Source organism: Cyprinodon variegatus, unplaced genomic scaffold (genome assembly GCF_000732505.1).
Source record: "Cyprinodon variegatus isolate N-32 unplaced genomic scaffold, C_variegatus-1.0 Scaffold43, whole genome shotgun sequence".
NCBI lineage: Eukaryota > Metazoa > Chordata > Actinopteri > Cyprinodontiformes > Cyprinodontidae > Cyprinodon > Cyprinodon variegatus.
This window is the reverse complement of record NW_015150496.1, coordinates 1829959-1847975: the sequence shown is the minus strand read 5'-3', so window position 1 is coordinate 1847975 and position 18017 is coordinate 1829959. Positions and strand designations below refer to the sequence as shown.

The following is an 18017-nucleotide window of genomic DNA, read 5'->3' as shown; positions in this document are numbered from 1 at the left end:
TCGCAGGGCAACACAGTGACAAACAGGGCAAACAAACATTCACACACACACTTATACATAAGAAGAATATTAGAGAACCCAATAGTCATGTTTTTGGACTGTGGGAGGAAGCCGGAGTACCCGGAACCCATGCACGCTCAGGGAGAACACGCAAACTCCATGCAATCCTGGGCCGGGATTTGAACCCGGAACCTTCTTGCTGGATGGATGGATAGCAAATTTAACTGCTTCATTCTGATTATAATGACAGAAAACATGGCTGACAGAAATTAGCGCCTGTAATAAGAGATTGTTTCTACACTACTGGCAACATTAATTGACACTCCAGCTGCAAAAAGTGCACCGCATGAAGGGTACTGCGGCAGTTTAAGCATCGCCATTGCCTAAATGCAAAACATGTTGCTGCAAATGCGGACGTTAGGGCTAAAGAAAGAAAGAAAGAAAAAAGGCACACTAAAATATTCAGAGCCAAAACAGCTAACATGGCATAAGTGTTGACGTTAATGTCTACTTAATGATTTTGCTGTATAGAAAACGTGTTTATTTTGAAAAAAAAAACCTGTCAACATATTTTATCTGATAGAAATGTGATCAGTTTCAATTAATTACAACGCCTCTAATGAATAAGATTTTTTTTTTTGACACTTATAAATATTTAGGGTTTCATATTTTCCCTCCGTGAGAGCTGCATTTGTCTGCATATCTTTGATATACGAATATTAATGCTCCAACTGTCATGTGTAAGTAATTTTCCTCTTACTTTACATGCAAATGCACAGGCCGTTTTTCATAAGCTTTAAAATGATTCTAAAACCTAATTTTTCTTGTAAAGTACATCTGAGGGGACATTTTTTTTTCAGATGTATTGCAGCTGCGAGCGGTTTATAAGTCCTCTTGTGACAGAGTGGAAATAAAGAGAAAGGATGTTGAAACGCGGATATTCAGACTGAAAAGGAGCTCAGTTAAAGAGCTTTGATCTATAAATGATCTTAGACCTCATCAGGATCTAAATTATTCCCATCTAACCTCAAGCACAAAAGACCACACACCCAATTGCAGGTATTAGAAAGTATAAAAAGATAGGGCCAAAATTGGAAAGTTAGTCTATATAAGAGTCTTCTATATAAATGATGTGTGTTTCTACGTTTTTTTATCACTTCTTTACATGGTAGATCTAAAACAGTCCCAAATCTCTGGACATCTACCGCAAAGATTTGACACATTCAACTCTTAAAATTAAAGCAGTTCGTCAGCAGTAATAAAAAACCACTCCGGTCCAACCACACATCTGCTGAACAGGGATTTACTTCTTCCTATTTACATCTTGGCACCTAGATCGTTCTCGTCTTCCTGTGTTCGGAGCCGAGAGCTGATAAACAACGTCGGCCTGCCAAGTTTTCTCAGCTTGTTGATTAGTGTTGGGTCTGTCTTGACTTAGGACGAGTGGGACTAATCCGAGATGATGCGATCTGTCTGTCAATCATGGCAGCGGTTAGTCAGAAAGAGGTTGATTGCAGAAGGGTGGATGAGCCAAAAACATCACAGCTTCACGTAGTAAACATGTATCCTAATTTATGAAGATTTCTTTTTTTTTTTGCTTATTTGAAACACAGTCCAGGAGCCGTGATAATACGTCTACCTTACAGCATGTCTGATATCCTACATACCAGTGTGGATCTGCCGGTGAGCCTCCAGGGATTCCTCAGTCTGGAACTGGGCACCACACTGGTCACAGACGATGGCCTTCTCTCCGGCTGGACGGCAAGAAAAAGGAGGAAAATAAGTGAGCATTTCAAAATTAAAAATCTGGAGCATAACATTCAAAAATATATAGGTAACTTCAGTTTTTTCTTCACATTTTTTTTACATAAAAATACCAATAATAACCTTTGCAATTTATGCGAACAAACTGCATAAGCAGATGCGGATTAATAAGGAACCATGTCTGTCTGTTGAGGCTGATATATGTGTAGTTTGGCAGAAGAAATCCAAAAACAAAATATACTTAATTCAGGATAAGAGCTTGTTTGCTTTACATAAGCTCTACATGTTAACTCGCTACTTAATCTGTCAGAGAATCTGCATTCTGTTTTGATAACTTGCTTTAAAAAACTTATACTTTTAGGGAGTTGATTTTACATTTGACTGTTTATTGGATGCTTTGTCATTAATTTGATAAATCCCTCTATCCGCCCTCAGACTGGTCAGACTCGGACTTCATGAATATGTACATTTTATCAGTGGGCGTCTCTTTCCTGAGACACGAGTTCTGAAAAGCTGTTTCTTCTGCACACGCTCTAAAAGCAACAACAGAAGTAGCCTGATAAAGATGATTAAGCATTAACCTAAATGTAGACAAGAGTACTATTCGCTTCTGCATGCTTACATATTGCTCAGCTATGCAGAGTAGAACAGATACTCTCCTCTGATTTGATCCCAACCAGTATTTATGGCAGGCATAGATTAGAGTTATCTGGATGATCATGATCTGCTGATACTCACAGATATCGTTTTATTTTTATTTTCTACAGCTGAAGGTAAATGTTTATAAGCTCACAATATACCTTCAATATTTACAAACTTGTTATGTAAAGCAATAATTATTTTTAACTGCACAGGAGGCAGAGGTGGGGACTCGAGTTTGTGACTCGTACTCGAGTCGCACTTAAGTGGCATATTTAATGACTTCAGACTCGACTTAGACTTGCATTTGAAGGACTTCAGACTCGACCGAGACTCGCGATTTCCGTAAGTGTTTTTTGTTTTACTAACTTGACTGATCGCCGCTCGCCTTATCCGCACACAGCAGAGGTTTAAAAAAAACAAAAAACGGCAGAGGGGCTGTCAGTCATGTAGCACTGACGTCACTGACGCTACGTGACAACGCTACATGACATATAAGCATGTATTTTTCATTTACCAGTTCAAGATAATGATCATTCCATAGATATAATAGCGACCTTTAAGCTATACCGTCTCAGTGAAGGAGATGAAAACACAAGGAGAAACAAGCAAGCTAATCGAGTGATTAGAATTTATTGTGCGATTAATTTAATATTGGAACAGGCCTACTCTAGACTTAAGACTTGATTTGGACTTGAGCTCTCAAGACTTGAGACTTGACTTGGACTTGAGCTCTAAAGACTTGAAACTTGACTTGAGCTCTAAAGACTTGAAACTTGACTTGGACTTGAGCTCTCAAGACGTGAGACTTGACTTGAGCTCTAAAGACTTGAAACTTGACTTGGACTTGAGCTCTCAAGACTTGAGACTTGACTTGGACTTCAGCTCTAAAGACTTGAGACTTGACTTGGACTTCAGCTCTAAAGACTTGAGACTTGACTTGGACTTCAGCTCTAAAGACTTGAAACTTGACTCGGACTTGAGCTCTAAAGACTTGAGACTTGACTTGGACTTGAGCTCTCAAGACTCGAGACTTGACTTGGACTTGCAAAAAATGACTTGTGAACATATCAGGAGGTAATGTACTCAAATATAAAACAAGGAAAGTGGCTTATTTTCAGATCTTTGCAGAGGTAGATAAGGTTGGTTTATTGGCTGTAAGATTGAGCCAAAAGCCAATCAACTAAAATGAAGGAAATCTGGGCCAATTGCCCAGCTGGCCAGTTAATCAGTGCATCACTAATTATCTTGCATCTCTGGTTGTATATTTAGGGTTGTTCTAGAAGGTGGACCGCCACCTCAATCTCAAGATTTCTTCCATCATTGCCCCATATTTATCTCCTTTATGTCATGATCCCAATATTTCAGGTATCTTATAATCTCCTAATGTCTCAATTTGCATGTAAATTTAATGCCATGTTTGACATCATAAGGTCTTTATAATAATGGTATAAAAAGTCGGTCTATACAGACGTTTTAATCTCCCTTCATATAGTAAATCAAAAATGTTTCAAGTAACATCTTCACTGCTTACCTCTAAGCACGTTCAAAATAATATCTGGCAACTTTCCTACTATGTTCAACAACCCGTTGCTTCTGTTTATGAAAGAATATAAGGGTGCGCAGCCATCGCACAGCTTACTTTATATAAACTAAACAACAATAAAAGAAGAAACAGGAGGCCCACATATACACCCATGCAGGGCGCTGCTGAAGGGCACATCAGATCAAACTGAGACAAATGACTTTTTATGGCTTGGCAACGAGCTCCATACATGCCATACACATCACACATCAAACAAACGCAAACATACAGTTTTATTTTATTTTTTTACATCTGGATGTTGTGTGTGTGTGTGTTTCCACTACAAGCATAGAGCTATCTCCCCCCGACTAGACCTTGGTTTGCTCTTGGCTCGGCCTCCTGGGTTACGACACCTCCACAAAGGGGAGAGAGAGAAAGAGAGACAGAGTACGAAATGAAAACAGGAAGCCAATTCTTAGATGACAGAGAGAAAATAAGTAGGAGAGAGATGTACTGGTGTGGTTTTGTAACCGCGGTGACATTGGGGAACGGCTTGTACTGTAATAAGCTCCACCAAAAGCAGAAACGACACGCACTGTAACATGACAAAGTGTGCCAGCCGGCACGGCCATTATGCAACAAGTTATGCAAAAGACGGGATGGTGCACATGTGATTGTGACTAGATCATGAGCCACTGTAATGCAACCTAAAAAGCTTGAAAATCCCGGATTAATCCGCAATATCACAGCATGCATTACAGTTTTGGAAAGTTCTTTTTTAAATGCTGAGCTGTGGAGAAAAATTGGGTTTGGCTGCATGTTCAAAAGGGACCCTTTGCAGAGTGAGCTAGTGTCAACTGCACAGATGAGCATATGGTTGAATTAGCTTGGCAAAAGCATCCACTTAACCTTTGGAGGAAAGAAACACAGATATAGAGACGGATTCCCTCATCGCTTCATCGTTATAGTGCCATATTTGCTTTCATCACTACCTGCCTTTGTTGCTGCTGAAACATCTGATTCATCATTGCTGTATGTCTATTTTTTTTACCTTCCAGGAGCTGCAGCTACTTGGATAAAAGTTCACTGGACTCTTTCCATATATTGATCCGATTCCATCGACTGCCCTTGTAGAAAACAAGTGGGACACTTTTACGACCACAGGAGAGCAACTTCACCTCTGTCCCATCAAACTGATGGATTACATCAAAGTAAATACACAATGTAGGTCAACTATTCATGACCTTTCGTTATTGAGAGCAATTATCCAGAGCAGCTCATCACTAACTTATTAAAAAGTTGAATAATTTTAGATATTCAGTTTTCATTTCGAGCAGAGGGATGTGATTCATCTGTTTACTTCAATAACTTTATGTGTCAATAGGGAACTTTAAATTAGGGACCAGAAATGTCACATGCGGTGTTCCTCAAGGCCCCTTTCTGGGGCCCCTCCTATTCAATATCTATATGCTCTCCTTGGCAAACAACCAGATCAGTTAACATAACTATGCAGACGACACACAGCTTTACATCACAATGTCACCAGGTGACTATGAACCCATCAGTGCATTGGCTAGATGCGTAGAGCAGATCAATGTATGGGTGCTCCATCATTTTCTACAACTGAAAAACAACAAAAATGAGGAAATAATGTTCGGAAGAAAAGAGGAGAGATCCAGATTAGCACACAGCTGATCAACACTGATTATGGCCGAAATGTTGGTGTAATGATCTGAAACTTTAAGGGCACAAAAAGGCTGTTACTAAGTCAGCCTTTTATCACCTGAAGAACATCTCCAGGATTAAAGGACTAATGTTCAAGCGGGAGCTAAAAAAAGTATTTAATGTATGTATCTTTATCAGGTTAATTACTGAAACAGTGTCTTCATAGGTTTGCATATAAAATCCATCAGACAGCTACAGCTGATCTGTAATGCTGCTGCCCGTGTTTTCACTAGAAGTAAGAAAGTAGAACACATCAGCCCGGCTCTGAATTGCTTCCACTGGCTCCCTGTAGCTCAGAGAATAGACTTTAAAATCCTTCCGTTAGTCTATGAACCACTGAATGGATCAGAACCTCAATACATAACAGATTTGTTGTCAGTGTATCAAGCTACCAGACCAGTCAGGTCTTCTAGTTCCAGCCAGAACTAGAACCAAACATGGAGAAGCAGCATTTATTTTGTATGCTCCATTTAAAAGGAACAAACTCCCTAAAAGTGCTGAAAGCCTGAGTTCTTTCCAGTCAAAGTTAAAAACCTATTTGTTCAGAAAAGCCTTGACTGTTGAAGTTAAACTGTTAACTGAGGTATTAGCTTAAGCTGCGAGTTAACCTCTTACCCTGATCCAGAGCAAGAATCCAAACACTGCAACAAAACATTCCTTTGCAAGTGTGATCTTTCACACATTAATCTTGCAGTGATTACTATTATAGAGCACATTGTGCAATTTTAACTGAAAATGTATGTTATGGCTACACAATCCTTAGAAAAGTGCTGACATGACAATTGGCACACAGTCATCAGCTCCATCCACAGTGAGGATACAGAGCTATATGCACAGAATCTGATTGTAAGAGGAGTGTGTTCTGGGTTTTTAATGAAAGGTTGGGGGAAATGAAAATAAAGCACATCAGCAAAAGCAAATGATCACCATGCTACACCGAACTTACACAAGAATGTATGCAAAAGAAGGTTTCACCAAATGAGTGCATATACTGCACATGCATACAATGAAAACTATATGCCAACTGACTAGTAGGATCACAGTTCCTTTGATGATATACTTGTCTTAATGTCTTGTTGCAATTAGCATTAATAAGAAACAATCAAAACTAAGAGGAAATTTCGCTTAGAATTTTAGTTTTTCAACACAAAACGTATAGCCAAAACTTTCCATTGATATTGGGATTTGCTGACCTGGATCAAATGTTGCCAAAAAAGATGTTGTCTTTGTTGAAATAGCTGCAGGACTGTCTTAGTGCCCTTTTTTAAAGAAAAAAAACAGTAAATGTTTTAATAACTTCCCTCTGCAGTGAGTAACAACAACAGAGTGTCAGTTAGATTAACACTTGCATGGTTAGAAGTAATAACTGTGACTTTCAGACAGTGATTGAGCACCATAACCAGTCTTCTGGGAGGCCAAGAGAAGTGTGCTAAATGGGCCAGGGATGGGATTTTAGTGCAGAGCACGCCCCTGTTTGTGGCACAAGCACATAAATTATTGGGTTAGGGGGAAATGCCTGCATGGTGCCTTGCTTCAAGGAGAAAGGAGCTGCGTGAGGTCACTGCAGGGCAAAAAAGGGGAGGAGAGGCAGGAGCTCAAGAAGTCGGGGTGCACACCGCCAGGCAGCCACCCAGCCAGATGCCCGTCGCTCCGGTTAGCCGGCTAAGTGCTAACAGAGGGGCCCCTCTGCCTGGTAATAGACTCCATCAGCCATTTTCAGTGCCAAATTAAAGGGATAAATCTTAAGGCCCCTTTGATCACAAGACGGAGAACTTGTTAGCTTAGAAAGGGAGGGCAACCAGGGTAATGGGGGAGTCATGCTGTTTGTCTTGTTATATATGGTCTAAATGATATACATGCCTGCAGAGTCAAAATGGAGTCCAAATTAAGTTTCACTGTTTTATAACACAAAACATAGAAAGATGCTCTGAAAGAGATTAAATGCTGAGAGAATACAATTCCAAAAGAAAAAAAACAACAACAGGAAAGTATCTCAATAAGCAAAAATAAGGGGTCTTTGTCGCTACTGGAGGAACCACTGACTCACCCCCAGATTTAGCTCTTAGCTGACATAGGACAAAAAAATAATTACACAACTACTGTTGAGTTAGCGTGTGCTTTTGGAGGAGGGGGATATGGTGTGGCGATCAGGTGCCACATGCAACTGATGGCGCTTCCCTTTTCGCTTCCCCCTTTGAAATGTTGCACAACTGCTGTTGCAGCACAACTCAGTTATTTCATAAAGACATGCAAAGGGAAAGGAGAGAGGAAACTTCCAACAGTTGGTACTGTCTTACATGTTATGACAAAGAACTCCTTTTTTAAATATAGGCCCATATTCTTGACATTATTTAGTCAGATTAGTTTCTGGAGCTGCAGACTGAGATGGTTATCTATGTAATAGAAGACAGAGACTTCATATTTTCAGTCATTTATTATCATGATTGTAATTACAGTATAGAGAACGTGCATGGGTTGGTGATACCATGAAGCTATGTTTCAATTTTGCAAATTAGGTTTGTTAAAACTGATAAACATTTGCTAACATGTACCTAAAAAGGTTCAACAAAGAAGTCCCCAAGTCACAAGAGTTTTCTCCAGATGTATGGATCAAAGCATAACACCGCCAATTCCTTTCATAATGCTGCAGCCACCAGTCAGCTGGCTGAAAGAGGGCTTTTAACACTTCTCCCACAATTCAAAGCAAGACAAATTACTTTAATGAAGAAAAAAAATGTGAAAGTTGTGAAAAAGATGGACAGTTACAGGGTTCCCCATCTGAAGAGCTTCCGACACCTCTGGCATGTTTCATCAAACTTGCACTTCCTTTTAGTAAAATATGAAAAACTACAATTCATTTAAAAGAAATGCACCATTTGCTATAGTTGGGCAATATGCTTAAAAATCTAAAATTATTTTTTAACAACCAAATTCAATTAACTGATCTTATTTATCCTGCCTCAAGTTTTACATAAAAAAATTACAGGAAAGCAAATACTTTCAACAAATACATTTTAATTTAATCATCATCTCTGGGGGGTAACCTCAATTTAAAGAACTCCAAATTTCAATCTTTTCAAAGACCCCAGATAACCCTATAATGCCAAATGTATCATATTTGATACATACAGTTTCTGAAATGTTTTGCGTCTGACACCTTTTGCATAATTTAATGGTAAAAACTTTGCTCAAAATCCTATTGTACACAATCAGATATACCTGATAACAGCCAGTAGAAGACTACACAAAAAATAATCTTGACTTATCGCATAGTAATAAATTATTAATATCAAAAATGTATTTCTGTTTTTTCTTTTTACATATTTTGTCAAAAGGCCAAATAAGGACTTCAAACCAAAAAAAAAGTAATTTTCTGTTTTGTTTTATTCTTGGATCGGGCTTTAAAGGGATAAGGTAAGTTAAATTGTACACAATTTATTTATTTTGCACATTTAATAAGTTGAAATCCGCCAAATAAAATGGGCAGATTGCCACTTGCAGGATCAGAGTGGCCATCAAAGATGGATGAAGCCGTGAAGTTGGATAATAATAATAATAATTATAAAAAAAAAAAAATGGTATTACAAAATATTATTCATAGTGTACTTTACATACGTAGCCTAACTCAAAGTGCAATGAACAATAGGAAAAAACCACAGAAACATATATAAAACATGAGAAAGTTGTCTTTGTCGTACTTTCTAATTGACTCCCACGACAAAAATGGAGCGACAGTTTAATTTACACCAGATTATGCTCCAAAAAGCTAGATTTTCTTTAAACAGGGTAAAAAAAACAACCTTGAAACCTAAAATGCTATAAAGCAAAATTGTTTAAAGGCATACAAACCTAAAATCTAAGCTAAAACGATTTCAAACGAATGTTGCTCTCTTTTTTTTTTTTTTTTAACCCATGCTCCTTGTAGATTCATTTTTGTCACACTTTCCAACAACAAAAAAAGAGATTGTTGGCTCTGATTTATTTTAAGCTAACGGCAGCGGCAGCACTTTGCCACAAGAACAAGGAGGAATGAGCAGCAGCACAAAGCCTCACAAGCGAGTGATGGTGCATTCACTTGACTGCAATTTCCCCCTGACACAATAAGCGCTCATTCTGTAACTTCCCTGCACCGCATTGCAATGGCTTTATTTGTCCACATGCTTATTCCAGTCAAATGTCTCATCACAAATAACCATAAGGCCATTACAACAACATTTTTAAATAATTCTAACAACTTTATACAATACAATAAAAGATCTAAGTTATGTTTGAATAAGAAAAACTTTCCGTCATTTTTTTCCCATATTTTTTTACAAACTGATTAATTTATGAATTTACTTTGTGTAGCCTTTGGGTCTCAATTTAAATGCAGTGGATGTTCCGGTCCGTATCCCTCATTTTATGTATATTTATTGTTTAAAAATAATTTCATTTAAAAGGAATTGATTAAAAAATGACAAAAAAAGAGATGAAATAGAAAAGGTACCATGGGTATATGTCTCAGTTATCAGACTCATATCATCCTCTTCAGCAGTGTGAGCTCATAATGCCGCCATTCAGAAGCTTTGTCATTCAGAATAATACGTCAGAGACAAAAAGAGGCCTTGTTAGTATCGGACGGGGGAAGAGGAAGGGGGTAGCCATGCTTTTCCGCACCCCTTCTCAAAGACCAAATATTTTTTGTCACTGTATGCACACTTTCAGACTTCTCCATCCCAGTTGCATCTCTTCCATAGGTAGAGTCAACAATATATGCTTAGTTTGCAACAGATGCCCCCCCCCCTCGAGGGAGTCACAGTCCAAACAGAATCTTTCATCAAAGACAAACGATGCAGAATTAAACATCAGAGTTACAGAGCCAGTCTTTGTTCACAGCAACACACAAAAAGTAGGTCACCATGTTGACATGAGAATTAAACATTTCGTCCTGCATTGCAGATTAAGGAAAATGTGTTTCTCCTTCAACAACCAAAGCTTTTTTGCCCCCCCCTCCATTTTTTATTTTTTTTGTAAAAATATTTACACCATTAAATGTGTTTAACTTGCAAAATAACAAATACAAAAACAGAACTAAACATGCAATGTTTTAGCGGAAACCACAAAGTTATGCAAAAAATCTTTTGCAAGGATGGGTAAAAATAAAGAGTCAACAGTCCTGAACACATTGGAGGGTGTGACAACGTGTAGAATCTTATTGAAATACGTCTTAGACGCACGGATGAACAAAAGAAGAAGACATTAAGGAATGTTGCAATTTATTAAAATAAATCATATATTGATCATGGGATATCAAATTTATCTGAGAGAAATATGGTAACCAAGCTTTAAAAAAAAATACTGCAGCTGAACATGGGGTAACTACAAGGTATTTACCTCCATAATCATAACTGGTGGAAGACAATCTAAGGAATCACCTGTCAGGAAAAAAGATTGGTGCTATTTAGACCCATGTATGATGTCTGCAATGGTATGATTAATTAGAATTAAATATCAAAAGAGAGGCTAAAATGTATTAATAAGAATAAAATAAGTAAGTACATTTTTTTTGCACTATACAAGGATTTAGTTAGGCTGCATGATTGCCAGTTGCTGTGATATATCAGTATTTTGGGATTTCTGCTAACTTTCCCGGCAACAAGTGTTCATAGTTTCATTTATTGGTGCACGATATATACAACCATTAACAACAATATCAGGTGATTTAGTAATTTTTTTAACAATCCATATAGATCCTATAAAAACAAAACTGGGTCGACACAAATAATTGTTTATTTCCTTGTTGCCATTTGTGCATATGTTTATGGAAGGGTTGGATATGTTGGAGTTGTGTATTCATGTGAGAGTCATGGTAACGGTTGTGGTTTTTTTTTAGCTTAAAGGTATTGTGGAGGATCTTTGCGAATTTTTCAAAAGACCCACCCTCCACTTAAAAAAAAATAAAAAATGCACATGCATAACTCTGTACCCGCTACAGAGAGGGAACGTCTATTAAACGCTTGCGAGAGCATGCATAAGCCCATTTCTCCTTGTGCACGCTCTGTTTAAAAGTTGCTGTTTGCATCGCTCATACAAGCTTACTCTCCAAAAAAGAAGATTTGCAATTTTTCCACTATGTCAGACTCAATAGTAAGTAAAATTGGGGACGAGCACGTAGGACAGCCTTACCTAAACACATCAACAGAATGATTGACAATTAGGAGGACCACTTATTTTAATGATCCACCAGGAAGAAGAACTTCCTCCACTATATGTCAGTGGTGTCTTTTTTTTCCTGAATGATTTTTTTTTCCAAAAGTTTATTGAAAATTACGGAGCCCTTAAAGGTACATGGAGGGAAAAAATAAACTTTTGGGAGATCCCGCAAAACTTTTGCGAGATCTCGCAAAAAATAACCTTTTGCGAGATCCCGCAATACTTCTGCGAGATCCCGCAATACTTTTGCGAGATCCCGCAATACTTCTGCGAGATCTCGCAAAACTATTGCGGGATCTCACAACACTATTGCGAGATCTCGCAAAACTATTGCGGGATCTCGCAAAAAATAACCTTTTGCGAGATCCCGCAATACTTCTGCGAGATCCCGCAATACTTCTGCGAGATCCCGCAAAACTATTGGGGGATCTCACAACACTATTGCGAGATCTCGCAAAACTATTGCGGGATCTCGCAAAAGTTCTTTTTTTCCCCTCCATGTCCCTTTAGGGGCTCCGTAGAAAATACATTTTGTCAGCAAAAATAATACAGGATAGATATATCATAAATATCAGTTCACCTTTGCTTTAAAAACTAATATTTTTAAGCACAATATTTAGTTATTTAAACAAAATGTAGAGAAAGCATTGGAGTAGCTAGAGCCGTTGCAAAGATGTGGAATTTTCGATGGCATCCGGGGGTCTGGGATCAGGAGGCTTTTTTCTGCGCGGGATTACCACCATGATGATGCACCTGATTGTACCCTGAAGTCCTCCTATTAGGCCTTCTCTGTTCAGGAGACGATGACTATATTGATATCTGAACTCCCCCTTAAACCAAACATCCAGATAGACCAGTTTTTCTTTTCCAAGACATTAAACTGTTGGATTGAACCACCCTCAACTTCAACTGTCTTTTCCTGTAACCTCTAAAAAAAAAAATCCTCTCATATGAAGCTTTAGCTTCTTTAACCACAGACGAATTAGTCCTTTCAATATTCACCTATTGTGCATTTGATAAATGTGTTTAAGCATTGACATAATTATTAATAATTAAATCTTTTGAATTTATCCATTTCCAGGTAATTTGTGGCTCTTGATGCTTGGAAGGGAGGACATATTTCTACAGAAAGTGGCTGAACGATCTGTCCTCGGGAGTCAGAGGAAAGGGGGCTAAATGGGAAAATAAAAAGGCTAATTACAGTGCATCTGTCAATGGCTGACCAATATTACACTCAGTGGTTTTTAACAGCTTAAACAGGGCAGAGGAGAGATCGGCGGTTTAGTGAGACAGAATGTGAGTGTGTGTCTCAGGCAGACAAGCGCAGTTACAACGAAAACACAGCCTGGCTGTTCACTGAGCCTACATAACTGGCTTATGTAAGGAAGTACTCTCAGTACCAAAAAACAGCAACAAAAAAAACCCCTAAACACACACAGACAAACTACCCTCCCCCCTATCCTCACACACACAGATCTACAGCACTTAAACAGTGCTGAGGACATCCGCAGACCCAATCTCACAGGCATCAAAACAACATATTTTGTAATAATAAAAAAATCATCATAGCAAAATAAGCCAAAAACAAATCCTACACGACAAAGAAATATCCACATTCACTGCATCTAAAAGTAAATCTGTTCCACATTCAGATATCAAAAAACACAGACCCCTGAGAACAAACGCAGACACAGTATGCCGTCAGAACAACGAGTGCAGACACGTCATGCTTTTTCTCTCTCTCCTGCCCTCCTGCGCTCCACCTTCAGCGCTATGTCGTGCTCTGCCGTACAGTTTTATTTACACCAGCTTCTTATCAGCGGTACAGCAGCACACAGGCTGCCAACTGGAGAGGACAGGGCCCTGGTACTGCCTGTACCCTGTGGTGGAGTAGGTGTGTGCCGCCTTCCTCCCGGCATGATTTTTTTTCCCTCCTCTATTTTTTATTTATCAAGTCTGGGCCAGCGCCAGACCGCCTTTCAAAATAATAAAACCCTCCCTGAACAGACATACTCACACAGGCAGACGACGGCTACGTTTAAAATAAGACGTAGCGAACACGTTGTGACACAGGTCTTTGTGGCAACTTAGAGGGATTTATATTCAAGAAGGCAAAGGCAGGTAATCCTCTGACAGCCGCATCCTTATAATGGCAAGCAACTTAGTAGGTACATTTTTAGCTGAGATAAAGTCGTTCAGAAAGAAAGTGAAAAAAAGGCCAGATATCAGAAAGCTTTGTTGTATCAGGGCTAAATTCACACAATAAACATGTTAATTATAAAATGTATCCAACATGTTCCTTAATGACTCACTCACTGTGTCTTCTTTTTATAGACAGGCAGTTTATCAGATATACCTGGGTAACTTGCTTATGACTCAAATGTTGGCCAAATTGCAGCAGCTCAATGCCTCTAAATGTCAAAAGACTTGATAAAGTCTTTCCTATTATGGAGAAGAAAGTTCAAGCAACGTTAAATGTATGATTATTTTAGCCAGACATGCTGGACTGAGTATTTCGCAAACAGTCCGATGATCCTACTTGCAGAGGCTCAACAAAGCTGATCAAGAAGGAAATAGCTTCTTGTCGTTAAACTTGTCCAGTTGGTCTTGATTTATGCTTTAAAGGCATACTATGCAACATTTTTCAGTTAATTAATGTGTTCCATAACGTTTTGGATGATTAAATTAGTAATTTCAGGTCGAACAAAGGTTTTCTCGGCCGCCCTGGTGGTCTGTAGGGGAAATACCGTACTTGCAATTGCAGGAGCCCTCGGCCCGCACCCACAGGCTCAGAAGTCTCGTGCATTGCAAGAGTTGGTCTTGCTTTACGGCGAGAACTGCTACACGCCCCCAGTGAAAGGCATGCTCGTTGCTAGCGCAGTGGCGATATTTGTGCAGTTATCATGGCGGAACCAGCGAGAAAACAGCGAAAGCCCATGTCGGAGCAGGCAACAAAGAGGAAAAGGGCTCTGGACAGAGAGAGGAGTCGTACACGGGTAAACATCGGGTAAGCTTTTTCCGAATGGCGAGAGCTAAAAGAAAAAGAAGGCTGCAAGGCTCCATATTTACGGCAGTGCACTTTTACTTTCGCCCTCTGGGGGGAGCCTCGCTGGAAAATCACCGGTTGCATAGTATACCTTTAACGCTCAACTTAACCCGGGCATAAAATGTGCAATATTTTTAATCGTTGCACGAAGATACAACTCAAACTGTACAACGAAAGCGCAGGGTTTGAAAGTTCACAGCTCACTATTCATGTTCTCACACTGTGCGAAATGACGCCCTGATGCGATCCACCTGCTCACACTGTACGTCTAAAAATCACATGTCGGACTCACTAAGGATTCCTGATCAGTAGGTGGTCGTGAGAGGACAATCGCCCCTTGTTACCCCCTGTATAATACACGAGGCAGGAAGCACGATCAGGCTAAAAGTCGGCCCAATCGAAAAAATTCTGGCACAACAGAAGAATTGGCCCGAAAAGGGCAAAAAAAATTAAAAAATCGTACAGTCTAAGCTCGGCTTTAGAAACACAAATCAATCATCCCTTGTATGTACAGTTCAGCCAGGTGTTAGAGTTTTTGTATAGCAGTTGTGTGGTTATATTTTGGGTTATCCTACATTGTTTAAACTCCACAACCTGTGAGAGTTATTTTTCCTGATCATCTCTTTGTAAAAAGAGTGTACCCATCCTCAGATGGCTGATAGCAGGATAATACACCATGTTCCAAAGCCCAAACTATAGGTAATCTCAAAGTGGTCCATCAAAATCAGTAAGATTTTATTTGTATAACACCTTTCAGCGAGAAAATCAGAAATTGCTGTGCAAAGCACAGAAAAAATAAACCTGCAAAAGCCTCTCTGAATGTATAAAATTGTTATGTTTTAAAAGAGCACCTTTGCAACACAGCGTCTGTTGGCAATTGCATTTGTGATTCCTTGTATCTGACTAAATCAGTCATCAGTTGTGTAGTGGTGTAGAACCTCTAGTCATTTATGTGTACCTAGAGTTAAATGCACAAAATACAGGGAAAAATAACCCAAGTGGATTTTAAAGTCAATCATAGTTAGCATGGCTGCAAAAATAAAGAAATCCCACTGCTTCTATTTATAAGTGGAAAATAATCTACTTTCAGGGTAACATTATTTCAAGGCTGGATTTCTGACTTCAAAGGAAAATGGAAAGCACCTTTGATGAGACGGAATATTAAGTCAGTGATGTTAGGTCATGTTGAAAGTTTAATGGGGCTTAAATAAGCTTTAGACTTAGACAAACTTTGTCATTTTGTATACACAGAGTAAACGAAATTTTGATGCATACGGCCTACAACAGTGAAATGAACATGACCATTTTCAAAAAGCATCTAAAAAAACAGGCTGATAACATATCAGTCATGTAAGCATTAGTTGAATGTCGTCCATTAACAAACCATGCTGCTGTGTATGTATATATATATATATATAAAATGAAACATTAATTCTGTATTTTAAACAAGCTTTGAGGAGTTTTTATTTCTTTTAATATTTGTATGTTTCACTGTAAAATTCTTACTGTTGTGTTTTTAGGTAGACGATTTTAAGACCTGTCCAGTGACAACAGATGAAAAATATCCTTTTGGCTGATTCTGGTGCATTTGCAGAAACGCTTATTAATGTACACTGTTCCTGTCAAATAAGTACATCTAAATTTATAAAGTGCAGCAATGATCAAGAATGTAAACAGTGAAGGAGAAAAGAAACCAGTTTAAAAGTCATAGTGAAAGAGGCATTGATATGGAAAGGTCCAGTGCAGTGCAAAATGAACAAATATGGTGCAAAATGCAGAAGAACATCGAGATGTGTTCTATTTAAAGAGATTATAGGATAAAAAATCTGCCACGTTGGTAGTGCAAATGTGATTTTTCCAAGTGTGATGCAGATTATCATCCTCTCTTATTGGTGAAAAATGATATTGATGCACTATAATGTACTAGATGTATATCAAATATGAAGACAATTCAGACAGGGCATTCCGGATTCTCAGAGAGGGAACAGGATTTTCAGGTCTGACACCTTAAATTAATTTTATTGATGATATTAATATTATTTTACAATGACCAATACAATGTCTAAAGGGAGTAATAATTGGCTTAACAGCATAGCAAAGACTTGTGTTAGTGAGGTAGCCATCATACTTCTAAAGAGTGGGCAATTTGTTTTTCACTTATTGGTTTTCTCAGTATCATATCAGCTTCATTCGCTATTCAAAAATCAGTGTCAACTCTAGCGAGTATAACCTGATTACTTGGTTTAGGTGCATCAGGTCGCACCTGGTTGTTAATCTTTGATGAGGGAACAATCAAACTTGGCAACTGAACCTTGGTTAACCGAGTGCGGAAGAGACTGTGAGCTCAGGAAAGTCTGAGTCACACAACTTGGGAGCAAATGAGGATAGAGGAAAGCAGCCAGAGAAACTAGCAGAGATTCAGATTAATAAAACATAAATTCCACTGGAGTGCAAAGGGATCCTTTAAGAACATTTCTTATGATTCATTTTCATTCAAAGAAGTTTTTCCAGGAACTATGGTATATTTTCTTATGGCATTTTCTTCCCTCAGAGATTTTCGTATAAGGGAATTGGGGTTAAATAAGATGCAAGGAAATATTCTACACCAGATAAAGAAAAATGGTAGGAAGGTAGTATTCTCTAGATTGAAGGTTTTTGTGTCAGCCATATTAAACTCCTCTACAGGCGGAGTTAGATTTCAAAATATTTACAACAGAAGTGATGATGCTTGAAAGCACTATAACTAAACTTAGTCACTTGTTTCATCTCAAAGGGTTTTACGGCCCCTAGATTAAAACATTACCATATAAGGTTTATAGATCAACTAAAAATGTCCACTTTTAGACATGCATTGAAGTAGAGGGAGTAATACTATTTTTGCATTCATTTTAAGTATTTAAAAGGGTAATTTACAATTTTGTGCTTCATTTATATCTTAAAATGTAAATAAAAATGATCACAACCCCTTAGATTGTGACTGTTTTGGAAAAAGATAGGCTATTGTACACTGCTTAATTAGACTCACTTCCTGAGCGGAGCTCCATTCTCAGGGGAAATTTGAGTCAGCTTAAACCCTGAGAATGGAGCTCCGCTCAGGAAGTGAGTCTAATTAAGCAGTGTACAATA

The 18017-nt window shown here is 38.5% G+C and overlaps 1 protein-coding gene across 4 annotated transcripts in view; it reads right to left on the bottom strand.

The window, feature by feature from the left end:
• Nucleotides 1–18017, bottom strand: part of zbtb16 (zinc finger and BTB domain containing 16) — a 211063-nt gene that overhangs the window by 82897 nt on the left and 110149 nt on the right. For all 4 annotated transcript variants that reach the window (XM_015370194.1, XM_015370195.1, XM_015370196.1 and 1 more), the window contains one exon: nucleotides 1668–1754. In XM_015370194.1, the coding sequence (XP_015225680.1) occupies nucleotides 1668–1754 (87 nt within the window). The remainder of the gene's footprint in view (nucleotides 1–1667; nucleotides 1755–18017) is intronic.